Source organism: Perognathus longimembris, chromosome 8 (assembly GCF_023159225.1).
Source record: "Perognathus longimembris pacificus isolate PPM17 chromosome 8, ASM2315922v1, whole genome shotgun sequence".
NCBI lineage: Eukaryota > Metazoa > Chordata > Mammalia > Rodentia > Heteromyidae > Perognathus > Perognathus longimembris.
The window spans coordinates 27,794,781-27,819,480 of NC_063168.1; the positions used below are offsets into that span (position 1 = coordinate 27,794,781).

General features: G+C 38.9%; 1 protein-coding gene and 1 pseudogene across 1 annotated transcript; both read left to right on the plus strand.

The window, feature by feature from the left end:
- Nucleotides 1-10,102: 10,102 nt before the first annotated feature.
- On the plus strand, nucleotides 10,103-11,369 carry LOC125355968 (annotated as a pseudogene).
- A 2,694-nt stretch (nucleotides 11,370-14,063) lies between these two features.
- On the plus strand, nucleotides 14,064-23,922 carry LOC125355969 (uncharacterized protein C2orf78-like). The gene is made up of 5 exons (XM_048352214.1): nucleotides 14,064-14,121; nucleotides 14,612-14,725; nucleotides 20,175-20,927; nucleotides 22,058-22,159; nucleotides 22,523-23,922. Exons 1-5 carry the CDS (start codon nucleotides 14,064-14,066, stop codon nucleotides 23,920-23,922), a joined length of 2,427 nt encoding a protein of 808 aa, XP_048208171.1.
- Nucleotides 23,923-24,700: the final 778 nt, after the last annotated feature.

A 24,700-nucleotide genomic window follows, 5' to 3' on the forward strand; every position in this document is an offset into this window, starting at 1 on the left:
AGCATATGACTACTAGAAGTAAATGTTGGAAGTGAATACTTTGACATGTAGAAATCACTGGGTTATAAAGAGTCACCTTACTACATGCTATATTTGGATCTTAAATGTTCTCAAAGGTCCATGTGTCAAAAGCAAAATTCCTAGCTTGGTACTAGAGTCTGTGGTACCTCCAGGAGATGGAGCCTAGTGGGACATCTTGTGGTCATGGATTGAATGTCCTTGTTACTAACAATGGAACTCAGTCTTTGTTCTTCCCTCTCTCTCATTCTGTCCTTTGTGCAGGCCATGAGGGTAAGCAGCTTGATCCACCACACATTCCTTACCCTAATGTACTCCCTTGTCATACGCCCAAAAGAAATAGGACCAAATGAACATGGGTTGAAATCTCCAGTCATCCAAAGCCAGCCTTTCTGAGCCCAGGTTGGTGGTCCATGCTTGTAATCCTAATATGCACAGGATCCTGAGCTATGTGGGTGTCAGCCAGCCTGAGAAGACAAATCCCTGAGATGCTTACCTCTGATTAATCAGTGAAAAAGCCAGAAGTGGAAGAGGTATGGCTCAAGGTGTAGAGCCCCAGTCATATATACATTTATACATAATTAAATATAATATACCATAAACTAAAATATATTTTATTATGTTTAAGTAGCTATACAAAGTAGTTGCCACTCAACAAAGCAGTTATGAATACAATGGATCTTGTTCAATGTCAGCCCTTTCAACATTCTCACCCATCCCTTCCACCTATTCCTTCCTTCATTTTTCTTAATTTTGTAGAATACGCATTGAGCTTCAGTTTAATTGAAAAATCTTAACAAGAGCAAAAAGTCGTGAATACAAGATCCACGACCAGTTAAATGAATAATAAAGAGTTTCTTTTTATAAGATGATTGTCTCTATGGTTTTTTTATAATAACAGATAGTTGACTAGCATATCACATTATTCTGAATCTTATATTCTTACTTGTAGTAGTTATAGATTTCCCTCCTTTCCATGGGCCGAATAGCAATTGATCCGGCTCACAGATATTAAGTATGCTTTGAGTTACATGCCAGTATTGTGGAGGTAGTCTATCTGAAGTATGAAACAGCTAAGTTGTGAAAACTTTAAATACTTTAAGCCACATATCTAGATTGTCAAGTCCTCTACAATTTCTCCTCCAACAAGCTCTATTCAGTACCGAACTGTTGAAGGAATTTATATCTCAAAATAATTGAAAGAAATATCTTAAGAATTGAAGAAATTCATCTTTTACCTTTCAAAATACCTTTCAAAATTTACCTTTCAAAGGCCTACCTATGCTCTTGTCTTTGCTCAGGCTCTCAGGATTCTGTATGATGAGAGAGTACACCAGTACTAAAGCAGTACTCAGCTTAAAAGCTCAACACAAAAGAAAGTGAGTCTGTCCATAGATTTCTAAGTCCTAGACAGCACAGTGCTAATTTAAATAATTATTAATTCAGCCTCACCTACTTTTCTATAGCCCATGGGAACTCAGTGAGATGTAAGAAGAGAAGTCACAGACAAGGTTGGGAGATGGAAAGCAAAGATAAATCAGATACAGCTGGGCTGTCTACAAAATTTGTTACATACACTTGGGTATACAGCTTAACTTACAGCAGTGACTTTTCTTGAGCCTTTGGTTTTTTCAGCATAATACAACTAGTTAAGTTTGTTCACAATGCCTCAGAATAAGTAAACATCACAAGAAAAGTGTGCAATTGGAAGTGGAACTGTGCCTTAAGTGGTAGAAGCCAACCTTGAGCAGAAAAATTCAAGTAACAGTGAGAAGATCTGAGTTCAAGGTCCAGATCAATGGCTTAGGTCAATAATCCTAGCTACATAAGAGGCTAAAATCTGAGGAAGCCAACCTAGAAGGAAAGTCCTTGGCACTCTAGCAACAATTAACGCCCTCCCCCCCACCTCCCAAGCAGGAAACATAGCTCTCGCTCAAGTGATAGAGCACCAGCCTAATCAATGGCATACATGAGACATTGAACAAACATTGAAATATCTGAAGTATTTATTTTTTAAAGAATTTTTCTTAAATGTCAGAGTCATAGAAGATTCTGGATAAAAAATATTGAATTATTTGACCTAAGGTTAATGAAAAATAAATTGTGTTTATTTGTTTCAGAAAACAAACAAAACAAAAAACCTCTACTAACGTCCACTAAAATATTCATTGCTAAATAATCACTGGGTCATCAAAGAGATAAGAAAGGAAATTCAATTGTTTCTGAGATTCAATGTAAATGAAGACAAAAAAATAAAACTCCTTTGGGACACAGCAAAGGCAGTACTCACAAGAAAGTTTATAGCCATAAGTGGTTACACATCAACAAATTAGAAAAATTTCAAGCCAATACACTCATGCTTTAGAAAAACAGGAACAAGACAGACCAAAAACCAGTAAATGGAGAGAAATAATAACAGCAGAAATAAATGAATTAGAAAGTAAAAACGTCATACTGGAAATCAACAAAAGTTAGTTCTTACAAAAAATTATCAAAACTGACAGGCCTCTAGCAAACTTAAATAAGAAAAGAAGAGAAATCACCCAAATAAATAAAATCAGAGAAGAAGAAGGAAGTATCACCACAGTTAAGCAAAATTCAGAATATTATAAGAGAATACTCTGTAAGCCTCTATGGAAACAAGTGGAGAAGCTGGCAGAAATGAATATGTTCCTAGAGAAAACAAACATACTCAAATTGAGCCAGGAAGATATCAACCAACTAAACAGACCCATCATGAGCAATGAAGTTGAATTGCTAATAAAAGACCTCCCAAGAAAATCTGATGGTTTCACAACTGAATTCTATAAGACCTTTAAAGGAGAACTACCACCAGTCCTTTTCAAATTCTTCAATGAAATGGAAAGGGAGGGAGCACTACCAAACTCATTCCACAAAGCCAGCTTTACATTCATCCCCAAACCAGATATGGACATATCAAGAAAAGAGAACTTTAGACATACCTCCATGTAGATGTATCTCCATGATGAGCATCAATGCAAAACTTCACAACAAAACAGTGGCCAAACAAATCCAGAAACTAATCAAGAAAGTCATACTATGATCAAACAGTATTTATCGAGGATGCAAAGCTGGTTAAATATACCTAATTCAATAAATATTAATACAAGACATCAACAGAACCAAAGACAAGAACCACATGATCATCTCACAGATACAGAAAAGGCCTTTGACAAGCTCTAACATCCCTTGAGGACAAAAGCTCTGGAGAAGCTTGGAATATATGGAACATTCTGCAACCTTTAAAATTTGGAAAAGGAAAGTGAAGATATAAGGAGATAGAATGACCTTCCATGCTCCTGGATTGGAAGAATTAACATAGTGAAAATGGCAATACTACCAAAAACAATTTGCAAATTCAGTTCAATACTCATCAAAATCCCCCAAAAATTCTTTTATTTTTTTAAATTTAATTTATTTTTATTATTTATTTATTTATTTATTTTTAGCCAGGATTGGGCCTTAGACTCAGGGCCTGAGCACTGTCCCTGGCTTCTTTATGCTCAAGGCTAGCACTCTGCCACTTGAGCCACAGCGCCACTTCTGGCCATTTTCTAAAGTATATGTGGTGCTGGGGAATTGAACCCAGGGCCTCATGTATACGAGGCAATCACTCTTGCCACTAGGCCATATCCCCAGCCCAAAAAATTCTTGAGTGAGATAGAGAAAGCAATCCAAAATTTTGTATGGAACAGCAATAGACCCTTCAGGATCTTAGCAAAGCAACCCTTACCAGAGAGAACAGTGTTGGAAGAATAACAAAACCAAACTTCAGACTTTAGTACAGAGCCATAGTAATGAAAACATCTTGGTACTGGCACAAAAATAAGCCTGAGTTCCAATAGAACAGAAGATTCAGAAATGAACCCACAGACCTATCTAATATTCAATAAGGGAGCTAAAAGTAGAGGCTGGAAGAAAACCTCTTCAACAAATGCTGCCAGAAAAACTGGAAATCCAAGGAAGAAAACTGAAACCAGACCCCCAAATATCACCTTGAACCAGCCTCAATTCAAAATGGATCCAAGACTTCAATATAATACCGGAAACCATGAAACTTTTACCAGAAAGTGTAAAGGAAACACTAGGGACCCTGGGCATAGGTCAAAACTTTCTAAATAAAAATCTAGAAACACAACAAATCAAAGAAAGAACTTATATACAAGATTACATCAAACTTAAACATTTCTGCACAGCAAAGGAAATAGCTAACAAGCAAAGCAAAAAGATCACAGAATGGGAGAAGATATTTAGCAGCTGTACATCAGATAAGGGTCTATACTTAGAGTCTAAAAAATTAAACCCTCAAAAAATAAACTCTCAGAAACAACAACTCAGTTAATAAATGGGCTAAAGACTCAAAGAGTAGCTTCTCAGAAGAAGAATGGCCAATAGACACATGAAGAAATGTTCAACAACTCCAGCCTTAAAGGAAATAGAAAACAAAACAAAACTGAAATTCTACCTTACCCCAGTTAGAATACCCATTATCAAGAAATCTAACAAGAACAGATGCTGGGGAGGATGTGGACAAAAGGAAACCCTATTACACTGTTGGTGGAAAAGTAAGTTTATTCAATCACTCTGGTAAAGCAGTATGGAGGTTCCTTAAAAAGTTATGACCCAGAAATTCCACTCTTGGGCGTTTATCCAATAGAGCACAAACAAGGATACACTAAAGCTTCCAGCACAACATTATTTATTGCAGCATTATTTACCATAGCCAAGGTATGGAATCAGCCCAGATGCTCATCAATGGATGAATGGATCAGGAAAATGTTATATATACATACATACATATGTATATATATATACATATATATATACACATACACACACTCATCCATTAGAATGATATTGTGAAATTTATAAGGAAATGGAAAGATTTAGAAAAAATTATATTAAGTGAATGAAGCCAGATCCAGATAAATATAGGTTGCAGGGTATCCCTCATTTGTGGTAGCTAGAATGTGCCTAGAAATCTGTAAGTAAATATACTAGGTGGTATGCACACGGTTAAATGAAGTATAATAGACTATATAGAGAGTGCAAATAGTATAATTCTTTAGAAAGATAAAGTCAAAGCCCAACAAAATAAGTACCAGGAAATGGGTATTTGCTAGAGGGAAGAAGAGCAGAGGAATGAATAGGGGAAGGGAATAGAATAAAGGCAAGAATGCATTGTATATACCACAGAATTGAGAAAAACAAGGAAGAGCTGGGTCAAAGAGGGGTGTGTGAAGTCGTTGAAGGGATGATACAGATCAATATATAGTATACATAAATTGTTAAATGGCAAAAAACTCAATACAAACCAAAAAATTAAGAAAAATGAGGAAGGGGGTGGGAAGAGTGGGTAAGAATGTTGAAAGGTGTGACACTGATCAAGAGACACTGTATTCATAAATTGCTTTGTTGAATGGCAACTCCTTTCTACAACTATTTAAAGATAATAATATATTTTCTTTAATCCAGACCTAAGCAGAAGCAAGCTTCTAAAAGGTATAGGAAAGAATATGAGAGCAACTCCAATGAGAGGTAAAAGAATGCCTTCCCTAGTAAATAGTACTGTGCTGAATAGGAAATACCAAAGCAAGTGATATTTGGAGCAACAAACAGCTCAATAGTTTACACTAACAAAATCTACTCATCACTGGTAGAATGCCCCATACAGTATAGGTGTTTCCAGTCTTCAATTTAAATGAAGGAAAATAAGAAGGTCCTTCAAGTCCTAGCTGTCCTGATGGGTACAAAATATAGATGTATATTCCTAGGAAGTGGAAGTGTGGCTCAAGTGGTAGAGGACTAGCTTTGAGCAGTAAGCTCATGAACAGTGCCCATTTAGTGCTTTAAATTCAATCTCCACTGCCAGAACACACATGCACACACACACACACACACACACACACACACGAATGTTAGTGGTTATGATGATTCTAAGAATGCAGACTAGAATTAAGTGAATGCAACTAGAGAGATAAGGGAATTACCATGTGCTTGGCCCTGACTCCATAGAACATGGAGGTCCAAGCTGTGCACTCAGATTCAATACACTCAAGGATGATACATAGACAGGGAGTTCTGCTGTATATACACTGTCATCATGAAACCCATGGTAAGGGACAACTCAGCGGGGGCTGAGTAGCTTGCCGCTCTGGGAATGCATCTGTTCTCCCTTATTATATTAGGAGACTGTCCTTCCTAACTTGGTCACTTCAAATTCTCTTGCACTCTGCTCCTGTGGTCGTGGCTTGTGATCCAGCTAAGGAAAATACTTTGTGGTACCAAAGTTGGCCTCCTGTCCTGAAGGCCCTGCTACCAGGTTGAAAAATTATGCCTGGACACCCATCCTTTTAGCCAGCATTTGTGGAATGCTTCATGTGATCAGATATTGCAGTTATGGTATCCAACAGAGGAGATTTCTTCCATACAGCCTTGTTTGGATGGTGTGGCCTGACCTTGATTAGTCACTACTAATCATCCATTTTCTCAACCACTGTCACAGCATATCACTGTCCCTATCCCCATGGGACATTTACTACTTTCAAGAAAAAAATGTGGAATGTTGATCTGTGATGTCTACACACCTCATATTACACATGAGGATAAAAAATAAGGCCATGTATGACACTATCTTTCTTATAATAGACAAACACTAAGCCATTGGTTTGGTTTCTTGGACTCTGGGAGGGAAAAAGATGGTCACTATTTCCTTTGTACAACTACTTAAAGATAAAATATACACAAAGAACAAAAAATGAAAACAAAGATTGTTTCTACTATACCTGTTTCTTTTATGCATATGCCTCTACTGTGGCTGTGGACTCTACTAACAATTTGAATAGATGCACCCCCTGGTATGTAGTCTACCCAATACAAAAACCCCCACACAGACTCAGGGAATATCACAGAAGTCAGGCTCAAGGGGCGGGCTCGTGAGGTGGAGCCTAATGAGGTTGAGCCAGTTATTACTGTGGACACTATTGATTTACCTAGACATGATTACAGTCATGTTGACATAAAAATAATCACCATGATTGTAGAAATATAACACTAGTGGGCTTTCCCTGCATCACTAGTTGGTTTTCCCCGCATCATTTCCCAGCAACTATAAGTAGATAAACTAAGAGACTGGTATGTAGAGTTTACATATTCTGGATCCTTGCTCCAGAATATGCTTGATAGTTTCATGTTAAGCAAAAACAGTTAACTTCAACTAGAATGATATCCTTTTTGTTCTATACTCTTTATTTATTCCTTTTCTTCTAACACAATTGTGGGAGCTTGACTGGTCTTGATGCCACAGGAACAATCTTCTGTCTATATATCCTCCAAGGCATTCTCCCCTGGTCAGTATTAAAAGAAAGAAAAAGAAAGAAAAGAGTTGCAGAAACTGGGGACAGGCTAAGCTACATATGTCTGCGTAGAATTGAAATGTGGAAGTCCAGGGACTGTCTCCAGGGTTTGTACAATAAGAGATAGCTGAATAGCACACCCCATTCCTCTGAATCTCACATTCCTTCCTGTGGTAGCTATAGAGTTCCTTAATTTCCACAGACCACATAGAGATTTCTCTGGCTTGCTGGTATTAAGTATATATTATTAGGTTTAAATTACATACCAGTATTATAGAATTAGTCTACTTGAAGTATGGAACTGAGCTCAAAGGAAAATAAAACCTTCAAAACTTTATATACTTTAAGCCATATCTCTAGATTGTCAAATCCTTTACAATTTCTCCTCTAACACAGAATCAAAGACTTCATATCTCAAAATAATTGAAAGCAATATTGGAAGAGAAAATTTATCTGTGAAGGTCTACTTATGTGTTTGTCTTTTCACAGGCTCTTGGTATTTATTTATATAATAAATGAGTACACCAGTACTAAAATAGCACTAAGCTGCAATGATCTAAGCATCTCTTAAAGCTTACCACAAAGGAAAATGATTCTGTCCACAGATTTCGTACCCTGGGTCAGCTCTTGCTCATGTAAATTATCAGAAACTCAGCCTCACTCAGTTTATCACTGCCCAAGGGAAGTGAATGAGGAATAAAAAGTGAAGTCACAAGACAAGCACTAACTGGGGAATGGGAAGCAAAGAAACCAGACTGAGCTGGCAGCCTAGCTACAAAATTTGTTCCTTATCCTTGTTTGCACAGAACAACTCACAACGTTGCCTTTTCTTAAGCCTTTGTTTTTCAACAAAATACAAGTTTGTTCACTGTGCTTCAAAATAAATAATTGGGGGTTGGGGATGTGGCCTAGTGGCAAGAGGGCTTGTCTCATAGTCATATGAAGCCCTGGGTTCGATTCCCCAGCACCACATATATAGAAAACGGCCAGAAGTGGCGCTGTGGCTCAAGTGGTAGAGTGCTAGCCTTGAGCAAAAAGAAGCCAGGGACAGTGCTCAGGCCCTGAGTTCAAGCCCCAGGACTGGCAACAAAAAAAAAAAACAAAAAACAAAATAAATAATTGTCATAAGAAAAACATGGAATTGGTGGTGGAGCTGTGTCACATGTTGTAGAAGCCACCCTTGAGCAGGAAAACTAAGTAACAGTGAGAGGATATGAGTTCAAGCCTCAAATAAAGAGTTCGCCAGGAGCCTATGGCATAGGACAGTAATTCTAGCTACCCCGAAGCTAAGATTAAGGATCACAGTTCAAAGGCAGCCCAGGAGCAAGGTTGAAGACACTCTTATCAAAATTAACCACCATTAATTTTGGAAATACTCCAGTGGTAGAGCTCCAGTCTTAAGCAAAAAGCCAAGGGATGTATCATCCCTTGAGTTCAAGCTTCAATATAGATAGAAACAAACAAAACAACACATCTGAACAGTGTTGTATTCCTTATTTAAAAAAAAAAAGAGAACAAACCAACAAAGCACATAGATAATGCAGAACCTTCAAAAACCTTCAGTTTCTGAATATACTAATCAGTGGCATAAATGAGATGTTTTACATAAAACAAAAGGAAAAACTATTAATATTCAACTTTTAAAGTTTTTCCCTCTTCAATGTTTAAAGCTCTGAGACGGTTCTGAACAAAAATGCTGAATTGTGTGGTTCTTTAAAACAAAATGAGGCTAAATTATGCTTATTTCATGAAAACAAAACAAAACCAAACCTGACCACCTGAATCTCATTTCTCCCATCCATACATTTGCCTGTGTTCTATCATTGGGTAACTTTCTCTCTTTTGCTCTCCATTTTGCCTGACTTTGCATCTAAGTATGACAGACAGAGAATACAAGAGCTCCAGGATTCCACAGTGGTGGTTGTAAGGAGAAGGAAGCTACAGTAACTGCCACCCTGGGTTCACTTACAGGAAAGAGGGGGAAAAAAAATCATCCATGTGTCTGGCATAAGAAAGATCCAGATAGTGGGCGTCTGCATGGGCCAAAGAGCCAGGGGCAGCAAATTATGGGCCAAAGAATTGTGTTTAAAGTCAGTCAGAAAAAAAAGTAAAGTCTGGGTTTACCTGTGCCTTCCACCTTTGGTGTTTCCTTCTAATGGGCATAGTTCACATTTCAAAGCAAAGATCTCAATGCAAAGATCTCAATGCAAAGATCTCTACTAGTAGGAACTGATATCCATGAGTATAAAACTGAAAAATCGAGTTCTTGCTGCTGCAGCGCCCAAGCAGGAGTGTCTGCGGTCCTGTCTGTTACTTGGCGGCTGCGGGGCCAGCGCCTCAGCGTTTCCCTGCATGGGAGATTAACTCTACAATAGAATGCAATCAAGTGATGTGTTTGGTTTTTTTCTTTAGAACTTGAATACGAAGGCCACAGGAACAGATGAAGTTGACAAGTTAAAAACCAGATTTGTGGGCTGGGGATATGGCCTAGTGGCAAGAGTGCCTGCCTCGGATACACGAGGCCCTAGGTTCGATTCCCCAGCACCACATATACAGAAAACGGCCAGAAGCGGCGCTGTGGCTCAAGTGGCAGAGTGCTAGCCTTGAGCGGGAAGAAGCCAGGGCCAGTGCTCAGTCCCTGAGTCCAAGGCCCAGGACTGGCAAAAAAAAAAAAAAAAAAAAACAGATTTGTACCTGCTTGGAACAACATGAAATACAGTTGAGTGTTGAAAACAAAGACATACTGTAGTAGAAATTCCCCTGTATTATTACTTAGCAAATGTTATCATTTTAAATATGAGGATGAAAATAAAACATTACTTGCAAGACCAGGATGTGCAATAGGAGATCATGTAATTGTGGGAAATGTAGAAGAATTTCCTAACGATTTCATTTCTAGAATATGGCTGACCTACAATGAAGAATTTCCTCAGATAGAAGGCTTAGCCTTGACAACAGATTATGGTTGGGGTTGTACACTAAGAACTGGCCAAATGCTCTTGGATTAAGGACTCATACTACATTTTCTTAGTAGAGCTTGGACCTGGCCTGATGCACTGAACACTGAAAATTCAGACTCAGAATCATGGACTTCCCACACTGTGAAAAAATTTACTACATCTTTTGAAGCATCACTTTTAGGAGAAAGAGAACTCAAAACTCTAATGATTTCTCTGAATAAAAAACTTAAGAAATACTCTGATGATCAATATCTCCTGATTTGGTGATTCCCCCTTGCTCTCTTTTTGGCTTACATCAACTAGTGGAATATGGAAAGAAGTCTGGGGAAAAGCTGGAAATTGGTATGGCCCAGCTGTTGTTGCTCACATTTTAAGAAAAGCAGTTGAGGGCTGGGAATATGGCCTAGTGGCAAGAGCACTTGCCTCCTACACATGAAGCTCTGGGTTCGATTCCCCAGCACCACATATATGGAAAACGGCCAGAAGGGGCGCTGTGGCTCAGGTGGCAGAGTGCTAGCCTTGAGCGGGAAGAAGCCAGGGACAGTGCTCAGGCCCTGAGTCCAAGGCCCAGGACTGGCCAAGAAAAAAAAAAAAGAAAGAAAGAAAAGCAGTTGAAGAGGCAAAACACCCTGATTTACAAGGAGTAACTATGTACGTTGCACAAGGCTGTACAGTTTACAGTTATGATGTAACTGATAAACCAAGTGCTTCAATGACTTCTGGTAGTGCTGATGATAGTTATTACTTTACTTCCTGTTAGACTTGGTGGAAAAGAAACCAACACAGGCTACTTGGAGTTCGAAGGGTATCCTAAGCCTTGAATACTCTGTGGGTATTATTGGTGGCAAACCAAAGCAGTCATACTACTTTGCTAGATTTCAAGATGACAGCTTGATCAAGACCACACTAAAGGCACCAGAACAACTATGTTCATCACAACACAATTTGCCATCACTAAAATATGTAATCAACCCAGATGCCCCTCCGTAGAGGAATGGATCAAGAAAATGTGGTACATACATACAATGGAATTCTATGCCTCTATCAGAAAGAATGACACTGCCCCATTTGTAAGGAAATGAAAGGACTTGGAAAAATTATACTAAGTGAAGTGAGCCAGACCCAAAGAAACATAGACTCCATAGTTTCCTTCATTGGTAATAATTAGCACATGTCTAGGATAGTCCTAGAGAAGATCACAATAGCTCAATAGTTATGTACATATGAACACATAAGATGATGCTAAGTGAAATGAACCCCAAGTTATGGGAATAATTCATTTACCATTATCGTTATTTTCAATGTATCATCTGAAATTATGCCACTTTTTAAAAAAACTTTTCTTTTTTTTTTTGCCAGTCCTGGGGCTTGGACTCAGGTCCTGAGTACTGTCCCTGGCTTCTTTTTACTTAAGGATAGCACTCTGCCACTTGAGCCACAGCGCCACTTCTGGCCATTCTCTGTATATGTGATACTGGGGAATTGAACCCAGGGTTCATGTACACGGGGCAAGCACTCTTGCCACTAGGCCATATCCCCAGCCCTGAAATTATGCCGCTTTCTTTTGTCTTTTTCCCCTCAGGATTTTACCCCCGATGTCACTGTTACTGATTTTGGTACCCCGGGTATTGTATATATGTTTATTGGAACTAGGGAAGGGAAAGAGAACACCAAAATGGAGAGACAAAGGGTTAAAAGGCGAACCAATGCAACAGCAATACTTACAAAACTATATGCTGTAATCCAACTGTACAACTCATGGAGGGGTAGGGAGTTGGGGAGGGAGGACAAGCAGGGGGAAAAATGAGGGAGGAGGTAACAAGTTGGATAAGAAATGTACTCACTGCCTTACATATGAAACTGTAACCCCTCTATACATCACTTTGACAATATAAAAAAAAGATGATAACTTGATTTACCTGGATCCTCATTACTGCCAATCTTTTGTAGATATCAGCATAAAGGATTTCCTTCTTGAGATATTGCACTTCCCTTCTCCCAAAAAGATGTCATTTTGAAAAATGGATCATACCTGTACAATAGGAGTTTACTGTCAAAATGTTCAGGACTTCAAATGAGCTTCTGAAGAAATTGCTAAGATGCTGAAATTTTCTTCTGAGGAAAAATATCCCTTATTTACTTCTGTAAATGGCCATTCCAGAGACTATTATTTTACAGCTTCTACAACCAAGGAAGAAAACCTGTTTTCAGAGGATGAGAAGAAAAGATAAAAAGATTTAGAAAAGATAAAAAGATTTGTCTTACTTTAAGGACTAACATGTTTGTGTTTGTTGAGAGTCACAGGTCACATGAAGTTTTATTTTCACCATCTAAATTTTATTTTATTATTTTTTTTCTCTTATTTGTTGTCAAAGTGATGTACAGAGAGGTTAGAGTTTCATACGTTAGGCCTTGGGTACATTTTTTGTAGTTTGTTACCTCCTCCCTCATTCACCATCTTAATTTTATATGTTTTATTAAGAAAGAACATTTGAAAATATAAAACTTTAAAGATACTTTTTCTGACAGAGAAACTATTCAATTAGTTTTGATTTCTGATAAATAATGAGTGATTCTGGTTGTATTCTATTTTCCTAAGATCTGCTAATGAAGCACTACATTAATTGTAAGCCTTTTAGTCATTAGTCTTCTACCCTTGCCCATTGGCCTACTGGAGCTTTGTGACAGGCCTTCTCAAAGACTGGGATCACATAATCAGTTTCAGAAGCCTCAGTTTGTATTAATGACCAGGGGCCTAGAGAATGAATCTTCAGTGCTACCTAGCCTACTATTAATGCAGCCAGGGTGTACTTTTGGTTTATATATTTTGATAATTAAATAGCACCTCTTACCTGTGATATATATATATATATATATATAATTTTTGTATGTTTAATTATAAAAGAATTTTGAGTTAAGATAATAGCAGTGTTATTTTATAATGCCCACTCATTATGTTTGCTGTTGAGCATTCTATAGGTTTTGTTATTAATAGTAACTATATACTTAGATTAGATAAAGGAACATTTGTTCCCTATCTCAAAATAAAATTTTATGGGAATTCAACTTTGGCAGTTTAAAAACAATATAAATACCATATAAATACTTCTCTGATTTTTGTTATTTGTATAAAACAGTGTAGTGGTGTTTAACAGTCAAACTATTTAGGAAGTAAATCTGTTATAGGATATTATGCTTTATTCTTAGGCATATTTGCAGTATAAAATTACAAGTTATTGTTGAGCCAGGGTTATAAAATGAATAATAAAGGCATGATCACATAAAAAATGAAAAATCTACTGTGTACCAGGGGCTCATGTCTGTAATCAGAGCTACTCAGGAGGCTGAGATGAGAGGATCATGGTTAAAAAACAGTTCAGGCAGGAAAGTCTATGAATAGACTCTTACATCAAATTAACCACCAAAAAGTGAGATGTAGATATGGCTCAAGTGGTACAGTGCTGGCCTTTATGTAAAAAGTTAAAGTTCTGAACTAATCCCTTGCCCAAATCCCAGGAATTGTAATAAAATAAAACATACAAAAGATGGCAAAATCAAAGTTTCTCCAAGAAATAATTCCCAAAATGAAGGAGAGAAAAATGAAGAACAGAGATGCAAGTCTGATGTGGTCTAGAACAACACAGAACAAAGATTTCAAGGGGAAGACACTAGTGCTTTGGATTCCAAAATTCCTTACAAGGTGCCATCAATGTACTTCACACTACTCTTCAACCAGGTAGCAAGAGAGGTCTGTCATTCTTCTTTTGGTATTTGAAAGTTCTAGTAAGCTCACTAATAGGGTGAATAAAAATGGTCTCAGAACAACCATAAGTTTTCAACCTCAAGGGCCCTTCTTCCTCAAGCACATTAACTATATGCAGTAATTATAATACTATTAGAAGGTGAAATATAATTGAAAATTTTTAAATAGCTTATTAAAGAACATTAGTGAGAAAACTGAGATGATGTCCTCAACATAAGAGGTAGTGCAAAGGAATATCATGTCTGACTTGCAGACCTCAGATCCTAAGAGATCAAGCATTCAGGAGCTATTAGAGCTCTCCTGCCATTCTCGGACCAATCCCATCTTCTGGTTCAGATTCTGATCTTGTGATTGGCTACTTCAGACATTTCAACTGCCTACTTAATGACATCATTCTCATACCAAACCTATCACCACCTAGTAGAATCCTGGGGTTTCCATGGCATCGTCCCTGCGTATATTTGGATCATCGCAAGTGACCACTGCCCAGTGAGCTCCTTACTGGACACACTTGTGCTCATTAGCTTCAGCTACCCATACATCCTCTAGTATCATTTCCTCATCCCTTGTATCTCCAGTTGATGTTACCCCTTCTCTCACCATGTCAGGTAAGGAGAAAAAAGGTTTTAGATTTTTCATTAGATTCCCCTGCTCCCTAAATTTAAAAGTAGAATCAAAGCAACTTCAATGAATAGGGGAAAGTATTGGATTAGACATGTAAAGACTTCAGTTCTGTTTTGGCTGTGATATTTACTAGGGATGTGACTCAACCACAGGATTTACTCTCTGGCAAAAATCTGTTGCTACATGAAGATAGTAAGTTGCCCAGCCTGTGATCACTTTGATTTCTCACACTAAAGGGCATGTATGTATGGAGAATGAAACCACAGAGTCAATTTTAAACCAATTAATGGAGAAGGAAACCTAGGTGCTGTGAAAACTCTATACCAAGATACTTCATCTGTAACAGTCCTTCAACAACTAGTTCCAGTTTAGTATTTCAAATTTAGTGATGTTCAAAGAATAACATTTAACTGTTTCGATATTTCTGCTCAAATGAGATAAAGAGAAAAACAGGAAGAGAGGAAGGATGACCAGGCTAGCACCAGGCTGATGTTCTGAAAGGAAAAGTTCACTAGGAACTGGAGGGGTTAAGAAGAGATAAAGATGATAAGAAATAGGATAGAACCAAAGACATGAAGATCATGGAGACACTCTCAAGATAAGAGAGGTGGTTTAGAACAGAATGTTGAAGAGGATCAAACATTTTTGAACCAACAGACGGAAAACAGAGTGCAATATAACCAGAGCAAGGCAAAATGAAGTTCATTTTAGCCAAAGCACACATTAATGAACCACAAAGCAAACTAAGGGGAAAAGAAAGAATCATTAAAAGTAGTTTCGAGGGGCTGGGGATATAGCCTAGTGGCAAGAGTGCCTGCCTCGGATACACGAGGCCCTAGGTTCAATTCCCCAGCACCACATATACAGAAAACGGCCAGAAGCGGCGCTGTGGCTCAAGTGGCAGAGTGCTAGCCTTGAGCGGGAAGAAGCCAGGGACAGTGCTCAGGCCCGGAGTCCAAGGCCCAGGACTGGCAAAAAAAAAAAAAAGTAGTTTCGAGAAGTCACCTTTAGCTGGTTCTGCTTTATGTTTCTTGTTATGTTTCTCCCAGTTGACTCTGTTTTTGTTTTGTTTTGTTTTGTTTTTTTTTTTGCCAGTCCTGGGGCTTGAACTCAGGGCCTTAGCACTGTCCTTGGCTTCTTTTTGCTCAAGGCTAGCACTCTACCACTTGAGCCACAGTACCACTTCTGGCTTTTTCTATATATGTGGTGCTGAGTAATCAAACCCAGAGCTTCATATATACAAGGCGAACACTTTTACCACTAGGCCATATTCCCAGCCCTCTCCCAGTTGACTCTGGTGCTTTTGATAGTGCCTTTTTTCAACCCCACTATGAACTCAGGACATGGCACAGGTGCCAGCCACTCAGCCCAGCCCTCTTTGTTTCCGTTATTTTTTTCAGACAGGATATGAAGTTCTACTTCAGGCCTACCATGGACCATGATGCTTCTACGTAGGACTCTCTTGTACCTGGGACCATAGCCATGACCCACTGCAGGGGTTTATTTGATTGAGATGAGGTTTCATCTACCAGATTAGAATAGTCTAACACCACCAACCTGCACTGTTTCCTAAATCGTTAGGATTAGAGAAGTGAGCTACTGAGCCTTGCTTGACAGTTTTCAACGTGAACATTTTAGACATGTATGTTAGAAATCACTTTTTTTAGAATATTTCTTGAACGGGATTATACAGAAGGTTGTGTAATGTAAATTTCAGCACTATTTTTCATTCTGATTTTTAAACTTCATGGAGATTTTTTTTTGTTTGTGTATCAGTATCAAGGTTTAATCTCTAGGCCTGCATGCTGTCTCTGAGATTTTTTAGCTCATAGCTCATAGTTAGCTCTACAACTTGAGCCACAGCAACACTTTCAGGTTTTGCTGCTTAATAGGAAATATGAGTCTTACAGTCCTTATGGCCAGGACCAGCTTAGAAGCACAACCCTCAAACCTCAGGCTCCTCAGAGCTAGGATTATAAGTTTCAGTCATAAGTGTCAGACATATATATTTTTAATGAGGTATCCTGACTTTCACCAGAAGTAGATTTCAAAGCCATATTTTATCTTTATAATGACTTTCAGGATAAAACAAAACAAACATACTAATAGTCACTCATTTGAGATCCAAAAATAAAAAAGGAAGACTTTTTAAAAAATAAAAAGCAAGACTTAACCTTCATATCTCTACTCCCACATTCATTTAAAACAATTTTGAAGTCTATTTTGGTTTTCTATATTTAAAAGAGATGTTTAAGGATGTGAATATAGCTCAGTATTGCATTATATACATAAATAATAAAAGGCCTTGATTCTGCCTGGCATTGTAGCTACTGTCTGTGATCCTAACTACTTACAGGGTTGAGATCTGAAGATCACAGTTCTAAGCCAGACTGGAAGAGTAAGTCTTTGAACTTATTATCTTCAATTAACCACCCCAAATGGTCTAAAGTATAGCTGAGGCTCCACTAGTAGAGCTGTAGCTTTGAACACACACACACACACACACACACACACACACACACACACACACACACACAACAGCATCCAGGTCCAAAATTTAAGCCCCAGTAGCAATACCACACAAAGAAGTTACTAGTTCAGAAAACGATGATGATGATGATGATGATGATGATGATGATGATGATGATGATGATGACGACGATGACGATGGTGATGATGATAACAGAATTCTAATGGTGATTAGTTTTCACTTATGGTGATATTTTTCTCATGTTGAAGATGATTTTTTTCATGATTGAAGATGAAGCTAGATTTTCAGAATGAACATGAAAACTTCCAAAACCTTTTAAAAGACTTTTGTGATGCTTCTGTTTTTACTATATTAATTGAAATACCTAGCTAGAACAATTAATGTCTTTAAATTGGAGTGCAATATTTAGAGAAATATGAATGGCTACAGGATGGTTTTACCTTTGGTGATTTACTGTCCTCTATACCATTTTGGGTCTTGTTTCTTTGCTCTGATTTCTTCTTCTTTGCATTTGTGCTATGTTGCCCAAGCTGGTCTTTAATGTCCTGACAAAAGTGGTTCTCTAACCTCAGCAACCCACATGCTAGAAATACAGATGTGCCAAGTTTTCTACTCACTATAATATAAGACTACATCAATTATGACTTTATATAGCATGACAGTTGATGTAAAAAAATCCCAAAGAAAATTAGTTACCTGGGGCTGGGAATATGACCCAGTGGTAAAGTGCTCGCCTCGTATACATGAAGCACTGGGTTTGATTCCTCAGCACCACATATATAGAAAAAAGCCTGAAGTGGAGCTGTGGCTCAAGAGGTAGAGTGCTAGCCTTGAGCAAAAAGAAGCCAGGGACAGTGCTCAGGCCCTGAGTTCACGCCCCAGGACTGGCAACAAAAACAAAACAAAACACGAAAATGAGCTACCTAACTCCCAGGATGTAAGTAAGACAAAAACTAATCATTCTCAATAAATAATTGGACATTGAATGAAATGCATACTACCAAATTAAATTTATACTACCAAAATTATGAGATACTTAGATTAATTTCAAAAGCTATGTGCAAGATGTATGTGCTGAAAACCACAAAGCTTTGGTGAAAGAAATTAAAGAAACAGTCAAATAAATGAAAAGTTATCCATGTTCATGGAGAGGAGTATGAAAGAACAGATATGTGTCAATGAGAACAGAGATACAAATGGTATACTTTTAAGTGGAGAAACAATATTACTAGCTTGAATTGCATTTAAAAATAGTCCAAGTGGTGGTATATTGTATTCCAAGCTAATTGGAATTCCAGCCACTTGTGAAGTTGAGGGTGAAGATTACAGTTTTATGTCAGCCTTCTCCACTAATTGACAAACGATTTCAAAAGTTAGCCAGGTGCCAGTGGTTAATACCTGTAATTCTAGCTAATCAGGAGGATGATCTGTGAACATGATAGTTCAAAGCCATCCTGGACAAGGAATTCCTAAGGAACCTTATCTACAATTAACCACAAAAAGCTAGAAGTAGTGTCTAAAGTAGAAGCTGTGTCTAAAGTCAGACAATGCTAGCCACAAAAATAAATTTTTAAAAAATCCTAGGCAGAATGCCCTGAGAGCAAGTCCCCAAACAGGGACACACACAAAAACTCACATTCACACATATTCTTAATTCAAAACTGCCTTCCACTTCTTTGCTAGTTTTTTTTTGCTAAAATGAGATAGGAAGTGTTCATTCCCATAATATTGTGTATATAAGAATATAACTTCATTTATTGGTAAATATACGATACTTGGATATTTGACGTATATCCAATATCTTTTAGTATCGTTGCATATATAGTTGTATATGTAATATTTTTAAATTCTGTCTAACTTTCCATAACTGACTATATCTTGCTCAATATCAGTCATGTATGTCACTTTTATTCATTACTCATTATTATGATGATTATTCTTATTACTAGTAGTATGTATACTATGTCATTTGTGACTAAATACAAGGGCAGAAAGTTTCACTGTTTTCTTGCAAAAAGCATTTCTTGAGAAACCAACTCTGAAGTAGTCATTGTGACTTCAGGTCACAAGGCAGACCTAAGGAGGTCTGACTTTACTTACCTTCTTGTCTGTGCTTTAAGAGAACCCTACAAAATAGCCTGTGACTTGTACAAGGTGACACAATAACAACAACACTGAAAGCAGCATCACTGTTTTCTCATGACCAACATCAACAGGTCTATAAAAAGTTCTATTTTGCTGGGCACAGATGTCTCACATCTGTAATCCTAGCTATTCAGGAGACTGAGATCTGAGGATCATGGTTCAAAGCAAGCCCTGGCAGGAAAGTCCATGATACTCTTATCCCCAGTTAACCACAAGAAAACTGGAAGTGGCATTGTGGCTCAAGTGACAGAGCTCTAGCCTTGAGCTGAAGAACTCAGGGACAGGATCCAGGCCTAGAGTTCAAGCCCCACTACCAAAAAAAAAATTAAATTAAAAGTTCTGTTTCTCCTGATTTTTGTGCATTGTTCACTTGCTCACTCTTTGTAAGATGATGCTCATAGTGGTACAAAGGAATTACTTACTTCTGACCCTCAGTTTCCTTACTCCTGAAATGGTAATCTAAGGATATCTGAGATCTAAAATGCTTCCATGCTAGGACATAGTTATGAGTGAACACAAGTGCAGACTCGGGGAAGACAGAGCAGGAAAGGAGAAGCCTGCTTCTACCCAGGAAACAACACAGGAACCACTTGGTGTCTTCCATTGTACCACCTGGGAAAGTTCATCAGAAGAATACCAAATGGCTCTGACTCACAACTGCTAGTGAGTATGTTGGTGCTTATTGGTATTAAAGGATTCCTGGTAAATCATAGCCAACTTCAAATATACTGTTCCTCAAATAAAGTGAGATTCGGTTAATCTCATTCATTTTTTAAACACCTTCTTGCTTCTTGCAGACAACTTCCAAAATCCATCTTTACTTGGAGCTGCAAACTCGTTGCAGTTGTCCCTTCCTGTGGTGAGCGATGCCACTTCTCTAACAGGAAATGTCTGCAACCTCTCCACAGTCTCGACTCCAGCATTCACTTCAGCATGGCCACTACTATCAACCCCTGGCACCTCTTTCCAGCCACTCACAGGAAGTGCCTATCTTTGCCAACATTCAAGCTCACCCATGCTGTCAGGGGTTACTGGCCAGAACCACATCTCCACTTCAGCTACCTCATGTCCCAGTACTCTTAAATGGGAGTACATAGGACACAATAAAAAGAAGTCACCTGAACATGGAGACTTCACTGTGACTCTCGTTGACCAGGGCACATCAGTCCCTTCAATAACCATGACATCTCAATATGCAGATGCCAATGCCATAGCCCCTTTGTATCCATCACTGTCTGCCAGCCTGGTTCAGGGGACACTATCTCAGATTCCACATCAAGAGAATAGCTTGTTACTTCCCCACCAACAAAGAAACCATGTTTACTACTACCAGCAAAACACAGCAGGCCCTCTGTTGTCTGAAGAACCTGGTCTCTGCCTGCAATCATATGGCTCTGTGTCCTATACAGGGAGTGGGGTCTTTGCTCCTCAGCCAGATATAGTGATGATGCTCCAAGAGGTTCAGCCCACAACTGTCCTACCACCAGTCTCCACTTCTGGAATCTATGACTCTGTGTCTGCTCAACCCAACACAGAAATCAATTTTCAAGGTAAGCACAGGCAGCAAAAAGGAATCAGGTTAGCAGCATACAAAAGAATGCATCTGCATCTGCATTTTCAGGCCTAAAGCAGAGAGGGTAAAGGGTATGGCTCAAGTGGGAGAGCACTTGAGAGCCATTCCTCAACTACTAGAATACTAGCCTCAAGTAAAATAAACCTCAGCAGAGCAGCAGGCCCTGAGTGCAAGTCCCTGATCAGGGATTCTCTCTCTCTCTCTCTCTCTCTCTCTCTCTCTCTCTCTCTCTCTCTCTCTTTCTCTCTCTCACACACACACACACACACACACACACACACACACACACACACTCAGAGACCCTGCCCAAAGGAAGGAGGCCAGAATATGTATAATTTGTATATTTTAAGGGGCAGGAAATCAAGTCTTGAGCTAAGTACCAGTGATTCATGGCTGTGGCCTAGCTACTCAGGAGACTGAGGTCTGAGGATTGAATTTTAAAGTCAACCTGAAAAGTTTTTCAGCATCTTCAGTTCACAAACAAATGCCAACACTAGTGGCCGCATGAAATGGTAATGCATCAGACCTAAGAAAAGTGTGGAAAAAAGAAGAAAGGCTCTGAGTTGAAGCCCTAAAACCAGTGAGCACATATACACATACCTATGCAGGCTCTCTCTTTTGTCTCTCCTTTTGGCTCACACACACAAACACACATACACACGCACACACAAACATGCACAGAAACTCCAAACTCACATGAAATACACAAAACCTTCTCTCTCTCTCTCTCTTTCTCTCTCTCTTTCTCTTTGTTTCATGGTGAGGATGAGACATGATATACTTGTAGGAGAGAAACAGAAATTGCTACCTCTATGAAAATATGAGGATTCATAAAATCATATTTTCTTATAAGACTGGACCCAGAGCTAATAGTTTTCATTTTCATTTCACATACAAGAAACTTAAAAAGAAACAATGACATCTAATTAGCACCACTTTTTTTAGCACCACTTTTAAATGGAGTACTGTCCTGTCCATGATCCTTAAGACCAGCTCCTAGAAACACCTTGCTCAGGTAATGAAAAATGCCATTAAATTGTTGGTCTATGAATGGATCCTTTCACTTACCAGGGACTGATTTCTGCCTTGATTTCATTGTACTGGTAGAAACTTCCCTGGCAATGGACACTTTCCTAAAATTGCAACTTCCAAGTCTGAAATTTTGTCAGTCAGAAATTCCAGACTGCTCCAGGTCCTACAAGCATAAATGCTGAAGTCATTGAGAAAAACATGTGTCACTACCCTGGGGGACATTTAAAAAACAGATCTAGTATTAAACTCTTCTAATATCTTGGCTGTGCCTCCAGAAAATCCAGGCACAAACAGAGAATAAGCATTAGGATGAATTTGAGAACAAGCTTTCAAAGCCTCTGGTTGCCTTCCAGAAAACCATAGAAATCTAAGATGCACCAATACTTGTTTTAGAAATCGCTGACAATTAGCAGCTAAAGGAAAGCATTAACTTGAGGGCCAAGGGAGAAGTCTACATGAGACAGGGCTAATTTGGAAATTTTGAATCTTGGGGACAAATGGAATTGTATGTAACAATGGCTGGGACTGCATTGGTCAAAGACATTAATTTTAACCAGTTTTCCAACTCCTTCACAGAGCTTGAAGAATCCAATGTTTCTACTACAACCCACATCAAAGATACAGAAACCATCCATGATATTCTGCTGCAGGAAAACTCAATGATCACCAAGTATTCCATTGGTCAAGACCAAAGGAACAAGCATGAAGCCTTGGAAAATGTGAATGGAATTCCTGAGGCCAAAGTCCAATGCCCAAACCCAGAGTGCCTGCTGAAGGAAGAGGTGATTGTGTGCACCGTCCCAGCCAGTGACAAGGCTTCTATGAACACAGCCAAGCCTTCTACCAGAAAAACTCCAAAAGCTGCATCCAGCAGAGTCAGCAAAACTAAGAGCCATGCTCAGAAAGAGACCAAAAGGATCAGGGAAAACAACACCAAGAAATGTGAAGAGACCAAGCAGTCAGGGGACAAAATCAAGACAGAAGAGAAGACAAGCACTCCCAAGATGAAGCACAAGAGAAATCACCCTGAGCTTAACCCAGAGAACTTCAAAAGGCCTCGAACCAATCTAGGTGTGCAGATGTGGGAGTCAGTGCAGGTTTTTCATGCACTAGGGAAGAAAAATGAGAAGAAAAAGGAACTCTCTTCCCCCAAGACCTTGAGAAATGCAAGCAGCACACAAGACACCAAGTTTACCCCTGCTAGGAAATCGTGGCTGCATATTCCACATGAGGGTAGAGGCCCTAAAAACATTCCAGTCAAGAAAAGGGACAGGAGTGAAAGCCAGTATCCATCACCGTCCCAGGATGAGCTGCCTCCACCTGGGAAGGTCAAGCTGGTTCCTTTGCCTTTTCTAACCCCAGAGAAGCCTCAAGCTCGACCTATTTCTCGCAGGCTACAGTCTCTGGCCTCCCGGAGGCCCACTGTACCTTACCCTGCTAGACCTTGTTCTAACACAGCTCAACCTCCTGCTGTCAGCCTATCTCAACCAGCTACTACCAACACAAATTCCATAGGTTCCACCAAAACATCTCAGCCAATTGCAACCAATACAAACACAAAGGGATTGAACAACACTCCCCAGCTTAAGGAGTCCCAGGCTGCTGTTGCTAGGCCTGAACCCTACAAAACATCATCTTCCACTTCTCTCCAGCACAAGCTTGCTGGGTACAAGCTCCAGTCCATGCCTAAGCCTCAAAACCAGTATCTACTCGAAGATTTCAGCCGCCAACCCATTCCATGGAGGAAGCCTGATATTCCTGGGCCAGTAGTATCAAATCCCATCACCAAAGAGCAAAGGCCAGAGCGTGAAGCCATGAAAAGGCAGGCCCAGCAAGAACGCGAGAAAGCTGCCCAATACACTGCCTTGGGGAAATTGCAGTTTTTTGTTCAGAGGCAAAAAGATATGGAAGTTTCTAAATACTATGGCTATGCAATGTAAAAGTTGCTGCAATTGTGGGTACCACGTTGAATACCAGATGTTTTCACATATATATTTTATATATGAAGATAAATATAGGCAATATAGACTTATAACGACATGTAGACATGTTGACCTAAATACATAGATTTTAATAAAATAAAATTACTCTAATACATTTAAACCTTAATAAACTGAACAATTGAATGTAATGAAATTTAATGTATGACTAATAAAGAATCTATTTGAGTTCTGAGATACTTCTAAAGTTTGGATTGTTTTTGGAAAGAAGAGGGGATCAAACATTGCTTTTGAAAGAAGCTGAACCTTGTGTGTGAGAACTGACTAGGGTAAAGAGAAGAATTAAGGACAGAGGAACTAACATGGCCCAGGAGGAGGAAGACCAAAAAGTAGAGATTGTATAGGCCTAATTGAAGAATCATGGGTCAACAAAGTATTAGAAGTAACACATAATTTCTAAGGTTGATGTTTGAAGAACAAAACCTGGCAAAGGTTAAAAAGTGGCAACCTGAGAAATGTAAAGCCTTATGTCTCATAGACCTACAGATAAAAAAAAATCTTGAAGGTAGATAGAAGTAGCTCCTACTTGCAACCCTATCTACTCAAAAGGCTGAGATATCTAGATGGAGATTGTAAGGCAGCAATGGCTGAACATAAATCACACTCTCATTGCAAATTGAGCAGCAAAGAGCAGAAAGAGGAGCTCAGGCTCATGTGGTAATGCAATAGCACTGAGTGAAAAAGCTAAGTGAAACACACCTGACCTGAGCTCTAGCCC